Source organism: Podarcis liolepis, assembly GCF_965112155.1.
Source record: "Podarcis liolepis genome assembly, chromosome: 11".
NCBI classification, from domain to species: domain Eukaryota; kingdom Metazoa; phylum Chordata; class Lepidosauria; order Squamata; family Lacertidae; genus Podarcis; species Podarcis liolepis.
The window spans coordinates 33937878-33950462 of record NC_139565.1 but is presented as its reverse complement, the minus strand read 5'-3'; the positions used below and the strand labels follow the sequence as shown (position 1 = coordinate 33950462).

General features: G+C 41.5%; 1 protein-coding gene across 1 annotated transcript; it reads right to left on the bottom strand.

Moving 5' to 3' along the window:
• Window positions 1-1938: 1938 nt before the first annotated feature.
• Window positions 1939-10460, bottom strand: TMEM167A (transmembrane protein 167A). Its single transcript, XM_083465577.1, has 4 exons — window positions 10346-10460; window positions 8012-8121; window positions 6767-6801; window positions 1939-3498 (listed from the first exon to the last, which is right to left on the bottom strand). The coding sequence occupies exons 1-4, from the start codon at window positions 10346-10348 to the stop codon at window positions 3428-3430; spliced, it is 219 nt and encodes a 72-aa protein (XP_083321703.1). The 5' UTR covers window positions 10349-10460; the 3' UTR covers window positions 1939-3427.
• Between the last annotated feature and the right edge of the window lie 2125 nt (window positions 10461-12585).

Here is a 12585-nt window from a genome sequence, read left to right as displayed (position 1 = left end):
ATTTTTCCTCACGACTCTCTTCCAAAGAACTTCCTTCCCTGAGGACCTCTCTCTCCTGCCAAGTATTCACATAACTGCACACTCGCTATCTGACTGCACATTTGCCACACTACAGAAGTTCGGTTGGAGTCTGTACTCTTTAACCAAACATGTCGTTCCTAAGTGCTATAGTCATTCATGTTAATTGCTAGAATTGGAAAGTTCAAGATTGCCGGGAAGACTTCATCTTACTGGAGTATTTAAAGCTAGTTATACACTGCAGGATTCTTTACAATGAAGAAATACAAAATCCGTTCCCTCACCCACACAATACCATCACTGTTTTCTCCATATTTAAGGAATATGCTGTTCACCCAGCTATGGCTCAAGGCTTTTAGGTCTCTTCCAAATTCATTCTCATATAGGGCAATGCAGCCTTGGGCTGAAAAAGAATGTGTTAATGCAAACAAATTATTTTCTGACTAGAGTTTGCGCTAGGCGTACGTGCTAAAGCTCATTATTAAAAGATCACAATACGATTTAAGGAACTTAAAAACACAACGTAGGCACCAACTCTTAGGGGCCAACCCCATTTTTCTTTGAAGGGGTCAGGCACCCCTATTGTTCAAAGGGCAGGAGGGCGAATGCGGAGCTGGGTGTGGCGCTTTGGTGGCCAGTGGCTCCTCCCGCTTCCACTACTGGCCAGGAGCAGTTCCTCCATCTTTCCCTTGTGTGGCAGGGGGATGGGGGCCTCCATCCACTAGGGTGATGTTGCCGTGTTCTGCTCCACCCCTGGCTCCTTGTAACAATATGCATCACTTCACACTTGTTTATCAGTTACATCTGCCATTCTACCACCCATTCATTCAGTTTGGAGAGGTCATTTCAGAACTCTTTGCATTTTTTAATGATCACGAAGAGTACTATTTTTCTAGAAAAAGAGGTGCAGGAGCTCACCTTGAACGCCTCCCTTGTTTTCTTAAAATGCCAATGGTGCCCATCTAAGAGGTGCCGGAATTGAGTTTTGCCTGAAAAAATCCCTGACCCTGAACAATTAAGTATCATCAGCAAACTTGGCTACCTTACTGCTAAGCCCTAACTTTAGATTGTTTATGAAGAAGTTAAAAATCACAGGTCCTGATACGCCACTTTCTACTTTTCTCCATGCAGACTACTGTCTATTTTTTCCTACTTTCTGCTACCTGCTACTTAAGGGGTTGTGGAAAACTGAAACTTTTAATAAACATTGTAAACACATTCTGCTTTGAACTACTTAAAAACATAATAATAATCCCAAATTGTAGCTGTGTTTTAACTGTGGAAACAAACATCTATAAACAATGGATATTATAAACTGAATCGTTCAATACACGATACAATGTAATATATATTGTATTTCCTGATCACATTTGGAAACATTTGAACAGCCATTACTGCTTTAAAAAAAGGAACATCTTTTCAGAATAAATTTTGTATCAATGTGGATGATGCATTTTCTCAAGGATAACAAATTTTATTTGTTTTATCAGGCTTGTATTCAGAAGCTTGATTATAGTTATGGAACTGCCATTGTTAAAAACATGGTCAGAAAACAGGTTTTTAGAAACTCTGTGGAGAGGTATATGAACAGATCAGGAAAGCATACATTTTGACCACTCATAAAAAGGAAACAATGCACAAACACAGCATTCTGAAGTAGTCATGGTTGGCCCCTTCTGATCAGGTTTTCAGAAACTTCACACACAACAAATTGTGATGTGCATATTGGGAGTTCTATGCATTCTTGTTCTGCAAACGCTACATGCAGGATTATGCCATGCCACACTGCTTTCAAAGAATATGAATCCATTGGCTGCTGACATCGCCTCTCAGTTTCATGAATAAATTTACATCTTAATTGTGTGAAAAATACTGCCTGCTAAATATCCTCCAAAATACACACCATTTTCCACACAAGAGTTTAGCAACAACTGCTCAGCAATGACCTTTCTTTAATTTTGCGCTTGTTCATTCTGTTATTTATACAATTACTGTAATTTTGAAAAACATAACATAACGTATTGTAAAGAGAATCGTCAGAAGGTTGCAAGAAACTGAACACATCACTGAGTACAAAAATACACTTGAAGGTCCAAGGATATTAGCATTATTTGTTAAATAAGCACAAAATCCAGAGGGTTTTTGGTTGTTGTTGTTTACAGTAGCCCTAATATAAAGATAGCTAAGCAGAAATAGGATGGCCACATTAGAAAAGCTCAGTTCATAAATAAACCAGTATTATCAATTGTTCCTTTCTGAATTTTTGTATGAGCTGTAGTGAATATTCCAGCAGATACAACTACTGAATGAATATAAAAGCCAGGTTTCAGGAAAAGTTCTGGATTTCATAATAGGATAAACAAATATATTTCTCATACATTCAAGACAAGTTCCAGAATTTAACAGCCTGCAGAGATCATAAGCACACAGCATGTTATTATATAAATGTTTATTTTTAAAAAATCAGAATAAACCAAAAATATTTGATTGTTAAGTGTTGACTGTAATACAGAGCAGTGTTTGCCTGAAGTAATTACGAACAGGATTCATTCTTTGTAAAATGTACTTCTTTTATTTTACAGGTATTTTAACAACTAATTTAAAAATATTTTCAACCTGTATGTGTGCCTGTGTGTGTGTGTGTATAAAACAATTAATCACAAATTTCATGTGCTTCTAATTTGAAACATTGTTTTGAACTTTTGCATATATCCCTGCTTTACCTCAATCTCTACTGCTTATTACACCACCACTCTTGTTGATAATGGTACAATATTGATCTGATTTTACTCTGTCTCTGCCAATGGTTTTAAGATTTTATTGTTTCAAGGTGATATCCAGCTTTGGCATCCTGCTTGCACAAAAGGCAGTCGCTCACGCAAACAGCACTTCTCCTTCGTCTCCTTCCTCCTGCATTTTCATGTTGTGGGAATCCTCCAGAAAAGAGTGGAGAAGGCACAGGGGCCTTTGGGGAAGGAGAAGGAGAAGCCCAATCATGTTTGCTAATGTGACACTGGAATTCTATCTCTGTGATTTCATATTTTTAAAATCAAAAGTTGTTGCAAAAAATATAAACTTTTTAAAAGGTTTTGTATTTTAATAGCAATTCAATTCTCATTGAGAGGTTTCTACTTTGTCCATCTTAAAATGTCTCATCTGAAATTCAGAACACAGTTCACATAAAAGAATTCGGCAGAAGTATGACAGTGTTAATTAATAACTGCATTTTTTTAATTTAATACACCACTGCTCCCCTAACTGAAATATGGAAACAAATTGTCAAAGGTGTGTCTTGTCCAGCATTAACAAAGAAAGTGAAGTGTAGATCATATTTTTCATCTCTTCTGTTTTCCCCGAGTCTTTTATTCCAAATGCGCTTGACAAATCTATTCCTGACATTTCCCCATTTTTACTGTATAAATAGAATACTGAAGGCCATCGCAATACAGCACACAGCTACATAAGGGCTCTTCCGCTCGCCTGGAAAAAGAAACAAAATTGAATTACTGGTTAGTTCACATCACACAAGCGAGTATGACTGCTTGAAAGAAATGCAGTAATGTGAAGCAGGGAAATCTGCAAGGGAAAAGACACCAAAAATGAGAATTCCAAGCACGTTTTTGGGATGTACAGGAAGGTGCAGAGGGATGGAGATGAAGGAGACATGCTATTTGTATGAACGACAGTCTATTGTGCAAGCAGGACACCACAACTGGATAGGATAGACAGAGCATAGACAGAGAGAAGGTATGGCCACCCCTGCCCCAATGCAATATCTACAAATATGCAAAATGTGTCAATATCAATCTAATCTTCTGCCCAGACCACTTCCAGTGAAGGCTATGGGAACAGTACTTGTAAGGTAAATCTGCAGCATTACAGGGGTAAAGTGCATCAAGGGCACCAGAGAAACACAAATACATACTCTCTTTTACAATTGTAAGTTTGTAATCCCCCTCCTTGTAACCGCTCAGCCCTCCCCCAAATCTTCTTAACATGCTTCCCCTTGCACAAGAGTTTGAAACTCCTAATATGTACTACCAGCCTTAAACAGACATGGGCAGCCTCCAGCCTGTAAGTCAGTCTTGTATTATCAGGGGGTACAATTTGGCCCAAAAGGTCATAGTTGCTAAACCATGCCATTTGTTCACTGGTGATGCCACTGGGTTTAATGCTGCACTGGCTCTGTTCCCTGTTGGTAAGCACAGATTGAAGCCCTTTGCAAAAGTGCTTTGTGAAGCACGTGTGTGCTTTTCCTTTAATTGAGCAGGTGGATAGTGGAGGTTGGTGGGGGAGGGGAGAAGGAGCTGCCTCTCCCCTATCTCCCGCCAGCTTAAATATGCTACTTCAAAAACCACTTTGGTAAAGGGCATTATGACAGCTCCCATACTTCCTCTCAGTCTCTGTGGGTTGCTGGGTGCTTGGAAACCCTGCACAGTGGATTTTAGAAGGTGGGTTTGTCAAGCACTCAGTGTCATTAATGATGTCATGTGGTTTGACAGATGGGCAGCCCCACCCACCTGTCAAATCTGGCCTGCAAGGATGATCCTAATAATGATCTGGTCCATGGAGCCAAAAGAAATTCCCCACCCTTGCCCTAAAGCAGAAACATGTCAAAAATGTTTCTCTTGTAGTGAACAATTGTTGCCATATATCTATGGTGGGTAACATTTGGAAAAACAACCTAACATTTAACTGAATAAATGCTGTAATTCCCAGAGTATGTTAAGCATGAAATATAATTCTTCTTCTTTGGTGATAACTCGTAGCTGAGTAAAATTATCTTCCATGAACATGGTCTTAGCAGTGAGTCCATAACTGACTGTGGAGGCCAATTCTGGATCCACATGCCCTTCCACAGTGGGGACATAGGTTTCTGGGTGGGAGTTGATCCTGGTGAGGGTTTGCCAAACATGCCGTCCTCTTAGCTCGTTTCTCCTTTTCACCCTGAATTCGTGCATCTTTGAAGTCCATGACACCTTTGGTAAAGGCTATTCTCCAATTGTTTTCCAGTTATTAGTGTTTATGCTACCTTTTATTAGATTTGCCTTGAGAGTGCATTTTAACCTCTTTTGTTGTGCTCTGGTATTTCGCTTTCCATTCTCGAGTTGGGAATAGAGTAATTGCTTTGGAAGACGATAATCAGGCATCCAAACATGACCAGTCCAACGAAGCTGATGTTGAAGAATCATTGCTTCAACACTGGTGATCTTTGCTTCTTCCAGTACACTGATATTAGTTCACCTGTCTTCCCAAGAGAGATGTATTTTTTTCTGGAGACACTGTTGATGGAATCTTTCGAGGAGTTGGGAGATGGCATTGCTAATGCTTCTGTATTGGTGGTGTGCGCAAAAGAATACGCATACAAGTATCCGCTCACACAAGCTGGCTGCTTAGTGAGAAATCTTTCCACAGCAAGAAACAGTTCACTGAGTCTTTGCACAAGTGAGGGCCACCCCAATTACATTACGAGACACTGTCATCATCTGGCACACATTTAATTAAACTGCAAATAGCTGTGCAAATTAACGTCTGCAATTTCACATCTGCTTAGAATTAATGTTGAGGAAGTCCACCTCCTACAGTTTTCTTACATGTTGTACTTTTCTGTTCTTAATTTTCTTGAGAGAGGCATCCATCATCAATTAGGATTCAACGCCTGTTAGCACTACTTTACAAATAGGCAACAGCTTGTCTGCTTAAAGGTGCAGACGTTTAAACACAAGGGGCAGAATTGCATTCTACACTGATGTAGCTTTGTGTTTATCCTTTTACAGAAAGAGAACAAGTGCTAAAACAGTCAGAAGGCAGGAGGGGGAGAATCACATAATGTCTGCTAGAATTTTTGGCTCTCCAGACAAGAAATTATGATTATAATAAGGTCATGCCAAACCTGCCACATCTTTTGTGTCAAAACTAGGCACAACAGGTTTTTGAACAAGTGATTAATTTTTTTGTTTTGATAACTATTAGCCTCATGTGCTGCTTTGAAGATTGGGAAAGTGGCATTCTAGAGTGCTTAACCCTTTCCTCCTGTGCCCCTTTCTAAATCACAGCTTCTCATGTGTTTGCATTTATGTGCTGAGGACAGAACAAAATCTATGGGCACTCATGGCACATGAAGTGTGGTGCTTCCACTGCACCACCCTTTGAGTTGTAGTGGTGTGGCAGGGTAGGGTGGCAGGGAGGATGGGAGAAATATAAGGGTGGCAGTGGCAGCAGATGCAGGTTGACACACTTGTGTCTGCCGCCACAACTAACCCAGCGCTCCCCTTCTCCATCCTGGCAAGCAGAAGTGCCACTCTAGCCAGGAAAGCAGTGCCTTACCTCATGCACCACGACTATTCTTGAATCTCTCACATCACTCTTCACATTTGTCTGTCATATAGCCTTCCCATAGGCAGCTCAAAGTAGCATACATGCAGTCCTTACAGACTGATCCCACAACAACCCTGTGAGACAGGTGGAGAGTCTAGAGCAATTTACTGCTTGAACTTTTGCTAGGAAGACTGTAATTCAGTATACAGAACATTTTTGCTCTTAAGTCTACACATTTTGATTCCTAATACTAGTAACCCTTACATTAAGCAGTCTGTTTATCAAAGTTGAAATTGCAGAAAAGCACATGCTGCGTATTTGAAAATAATACCATGAAGATTTTTTTTAAGGCAAATAAAGGCATGCTTAGATGACACACTAACATTCACTAATACAGTATATTTTTGGGAAACAGAACATGCACACTTACCAATCCTGGCACACTTCCAGAATATGCCCAATAATCTGAAAATGTATTTTGAGAAATTAGAAAAATGCAGCATTTCATATTTTAAGCTTATAACTGGATGCCTTTTTAATAGAGATAGAGTAGTTATGGCTAGAATTCGAAGACTGTGTGTGTGTGTGTGTGTGTGTGTGTGTGTATACACACAGACACACACACAGTCATACCTTAGGTTACAGATGCTTCAGGTTGCGCGTTTTCAGGTTACAGACGTGCCAAAACCCAGAAGTACTGGAACGGGTTACTTCCAGGTTTCGGCGCTTTGCACATGTGCAGAAGCTCCAAATCGCAACCTGCGCATGCAAACGTGCCTCCCGCACAGATCACGTTCGCAACCCAAGCGTCCACTGTGTATACACACACACACACACACACACACCATGCTTAATGGCTCAGGCATGCCTAGTAGGATTTTCAGCTGTTTTTGTTGCAAAAGGAACTCACGCTGCTATGTCACTAAATAGTTTTGATGTGCCCACAGATACTGAAGTGGTTTGCTGTGCCAAGTACTTGGGAGTAGCATCCTTATGCAAGACCTTCACTGCTGGTAATCCCATTCCAGGTACCTCAGCAACTGCCTTGTCTCATATGAACCTGCTTGAGTTCTTGTTCTAGCTTCTGGGGTCTTTCTTTTGTCCCGTCCCCTCACTGTTTCATTTTAGCCTTTTCAATTGTGGAATGACTGGCTTTCCCGTTCTGAAAGTAGGTTTGGCTCTTTCATTGCCTGTTTTCAATTTGCACTTAAGATAGTTTTCTTTTTTGAAGTTAGGGCTTTTAAGGATATGTTGTTTTTATGATTTAACTGTTCTTTCATTAATTTTAATTGATTGATACTGGGTTTTAAAAAAAATCTTAAACCACCTTGTGTGTGCATCGATAAGAAAGGTATCATATAACACTGAAAAAGAAATCAGCCTCCAATTTTCTTCCCCTAATAACCCAAGAAGCAAAAGCTCATGAAGATTTGTTGTAATGAATTATAGTTTAGCTAGGCTTTCAAAGGTTAAAATGCTTATGACACAGATCTCACGTCAATGATTACAGCTGAGAAGAAAATCCATTAATGGTGATATCCAGTGAAATCAATGGGCAAGTGACTTGTCCATTAATTTCAATGGGTCTACTCTATCACTTGTGTCAGATATCATGCTGAGATTATAAACATGCAATTTATATTCCCCCTCCCCAAAAATTTCTAGAGTTACATACCCAGTTTGATTATTATCCAGTAACCTGGGAGCCAATGATCTTATGTATGCACAGGTACATATAAGCAGAAGGATTACTGTCAGTAGGCTCTGAAAATTGAAGATTGCAGACTGAAAGAAAAAAGTAAAACAGAAGAGGAGTTATGGTTCACTTTTGAAAATCGTCTTCCTGCCCCATTTGTTTCTGCATCCCTCCCTGCCAGTGAGTAGAAAAAAGTGAGCTTTGGGGGCCCATTATGTTACGTACGTCTTTACAATTCCAGTGCACACACACACCCTAAATCTCCTAGCAAAGAAATTGGTACAAGAATATGATTTCTTTTCAATACAGTACATAATCTACTGGAACTCTGTATTTATAAGCACCATATAGACCACAAACTAAACAGGCATTTCAACTCTCAAAACAAAAATAACTGATGAAAAAGTTATCTGAAACTCTGGCGTTCCTGCTTGTACCAAAAAAACACCGAAATGCTCATAATTATGGAAGACAGGGTGTGTGCAAATGGAAGACTTGTGCATTTCAAGGACATACTGAGGGCACCGGAAGTCTCACAGACAAATTGTTCTCCTTTAGGGGATACCCTGTCAACGAGGATCAGGCCACACAGTGTTAAAGCACAAGGTCAGGTTTTGTCCTCAATGAAATGCTATCACAAGTCCAGCATTTTACTTTTCCCCATAGGTGTTAACTGCAGCCATTCCTTTTTAAGGTAAAATTAAAGGATTAAGCTTGGGAACACTACTGATGTGGGGGGGGGGCAAGCCTTTTCCTGCCAATCCAAGCCATTGATAATTAAGTCTTCTCCTATCTCTGAGGATGGGCTGCAGCTCAGCTGTTTGTTTGTTTGTTAGCAATTGTTTGTTTGAAACAATTTAATATTTTTTAAATCCTTGAGTAGCAAGCTGCAGAGCCCATACTTGGCATGCATATGATCCTGGGTTGAATCACTGACCTCCAAAAGGAGGATGGGAAAAACTTCTGCCTGAAAGCATGGAGAGCCACTGCCCATCCATGTAGACAATGCTGAGCTGAATAGACCAGTGGCCTGATTCATATAAGGCAGTTTCCTATGTTCTTATCTGCATCTCATCATCTATCCTATCTAATCATAGACTATATTTCTTGGCAATGTTGAAGTATGATGGACTGACTTTTAAATATAGAGAGAGCTGAATTAGGGCATACCATATCATTTCAAATGAACCTGTTAAACTCATAACCCAGACATCTATAGTTGATGTAAAAAGAGAAGTGATATGTGTACTGTAAAGTGAAAAGGCAGAGAAAAAGTAGTTTTTATACCAGAACATCTATGGTCTCACTATTTGAAAGAACTATGGGCAAGACTCAGAATCATAAACCAAGGACTGTGCATCAAATGGAAACTTTGGGCTAGTTTTTCCTCAAACAATAGCCACAACTAACCTCTTTTGAAACCAAGTGAAGTTTCAAAAGCAACTAGAGATATAGGGTGATGTTTCACTATTCATCCCAACAAAATATCAAAAGCTGTTTGGCGCTAGGTCCATATATGCACCTTCCTACTAAACAAAACCCCATTAGTGAAATCCTATGTAAACAGCATGGCTTGTATATGTGCCTTTAACATTATTTACATGTAACTATTGTGTAGATAAACACTATGCTGCAGTCCTGTGCACATCCACCCGAGAGGAAGCTCTGTTGTACACAACAAAACTTACTTCCATGTAAACTTGGAATAAGATTGTGCTGCTGCACACATGCAAAGGGGCACTAATTCCAATTGTTTAGCCACTGCATTTTAACGGGTACTGTCCAGTGCTTTTTATGTGGAAACCTATGGCATCTTGATGCGAGGCCAGTTTAAAGTCACGCAAAGGCCTCTGCAATTTAATGCAAATTATTATTATTAATTTATTAACCAGTATTATTAGCACCAAAAAACTCCTAAAGAATCTTAGTGCTGCTCTGGGGAAAGGTAAAAAGAAGACATGAGACCTTGAGTATAGTATTTAGAATAGCAGGTGAGAAGGCAGCAATTTAAATATAACAAGAAGAACCTCTTGTAAGTTAAAAAGGGGGAAGGTTTCACAAACGATAATTTCACCACCACATTCTGGGAAAGGGAAGATGCTACAACGACAACAACCTTTTTTTTTGGAAAGGCCACTATTGTAGTGAGAGAGAGGCTGAGCGGGGAAGGAGCGGAAACGGGCAGAGACCACCCCCGGAGCCCATCACTGAGCCCAACGGCCCCACTCACAAACACAGGCGGACTACCAGAGACAAAGGCGACCTAACCGAAGCCCCCCTCCCTCCAAATAACCCCCCGACCGCCGCGCTTACCATAGTTACGCAGCGCCGCGAGCCACATCACACATCCGGTAGCCAAGGGGCGGGGCACGGAAGAAGCGGCGCCTTAGACGCCCCACTGATTGGTTCGGAGGAGGCACAGGCTCCGGATAGGCACAGGAGAAGACGGGGCCGGCGTTCCCATTGGAGGAAGTGAGTGGGACGGGCAGCGCTCGAGGGCGGCGGAGGGGCCGAAACGGGGAAAGGCTCTGGCTTCCCGTTGGCTCAAGGGAAAGGAGGAGGCGGGGCACTTCCAACCGACACACACAAAACGGGGGGAGGTATTATTGGTTATAGAAGCCGGAAGTGGCAGTTTTCAATGCGGTGTGAGGTAGGCAAAGTGACGGGCAAGGAGCAGAGCCGGGTGGGGGGCGAATGTGTGGGGTTGGAAGCGAGGAAGTTCCTTCCAAGGGGCGCGCTGAAGGAGCGGGCGGGAGAGAAGAAACACGTCTTTTGCCAGCAGTGCAATTCTGTGCCCGCTTACACAGGAGTAAACCCCGCTCCCCCTATAGGACTCCCTTCCTGGGCGGCATGGTGGTCAGGACTGAACCCTAAAGAGTCCTATCCGCCCTGCGCCTCTTCCTCGCTCTCTTTCTGCATCAGGGAGGAGATACTTCATTCTGGGCACCTATGCTGTATTTTCTATACGAGAATCAGGCGTTTTGTTTGGGTGCTCCTCACACGTTGCTTGCAGGGGCTGATGGGAGTTGTAGTCCAAAAGCATCTGGAGGGTGCCCAAGGCTGCGCTAGAGAGTCTTGAACTGACAAGCCACTCTCCGCTTAGATGATCTTGTGAAAAGTAGTTCGTCGAAATCGGAAATAAGTCATCCTATATGCTTTGGTGGGGGTTTTTTGTTGTTGTTTTTTTTTTACGAGAAGCCCCCAGACCTACTAGGTGGTGCAAAGTTACTCCGAACACAGTTTGAGTCTTAAGAATTGGCGTTGAGTACCAGGATTGAAGTGGGTTCACGGGCCTTTCACGCAGAAAAGGTCTGCTGTTTGCTTACTTTCTTCATTTCAGCAGCCTAACATTACAACGTTGTTTTTGCAATTGGGAACCAGAAAGCCACCCAATGATCTGTCAGTACATCCTGACCTGACTTTTGCCTGCCCCACTGTAGTTCAAGACAACTTAGTTGGTCCATGGTCTAAATGATAATACAAAGCTGAAAACTATTTATTTAAAAAGATGGTGTGGTTTTTTTTAATAAAAAACACCTTTGGCTGCACTAAATCCAGACACTTGCATAGATCTGTGCTATCTGATGCTTTTGAGCTGCTGTATTTGTATATGAAATGAAATTGGACCAAATGGCAACTCCCCTTGTATGCAGGGGTTCTATCTGAGGCACCACATGTGCCAGCAGAACACACACAAGCCTGCCCAGCCCCCTTCCACCCCAACCCCCCTGCAGTGCTGAAAACGGTGTGTGTGTTGTCACATGTTACTTTAACGCTTGCAAATGGGAAGTTGCCTGTATTTTCAGGGAGAATTTCCTAGTTTGAGCCAAAAGAGATCTGTATGGAACTTTGGACTAGAGCTTTTTCCAATCTTTCTGAACACCCCAGTTTTGTTCCTACTAGGACCTAGGGTTTTGACCTGAAGTAAAAATTATGTTTAATTTTTTTTATACCACAGTGAAACTAACCATTTAATGGGACCCAAGGAATCCATAATAATCACTTCCCTGGTTTTAAGTTGCCAATTGCATTCATTGCTTCTCTGCCCAGCTATGAAAAAAGAGAAGCTATTAAATAACTACTTTCAGAGAGAGTGCCCTTGTATGACTTCTATTTTTGTTAAGGGTGCTGGTAATTGTAGCTCTGTGAGGGGGCTCTCTTGGCAACCTTAACAAGCTACATATCCCAGGATCCTTTGTGGAGTGTGGTGACTGTTAAAGTGGTATAAGAGTACTTTAATTGTATGGTGTGGATGTGACCATTGTTGGACTTCAACTCCTATTTGACCACTGGCCATGTTGACGGGGGCTGATAGCAGTAGTAACCCAGCAGCAACTAGAGTGCACCATGTTGGCTATTCTGACTTGGTCTAGAATAGCTTATCACCCAGGAATGCCTAGAGTTGATCAAACACAATGTGCTTAACTATCTTTAAAAAAAAAGTATTTTGAGGGGTTCCAGGTAGTAGTTCCCCAAATCTACTGGCTTGGGGGACACCATTTTCAGGAAGGATGGCTTGCCATAACACTCCTTTGTGTCACTCTTGCTCAAGG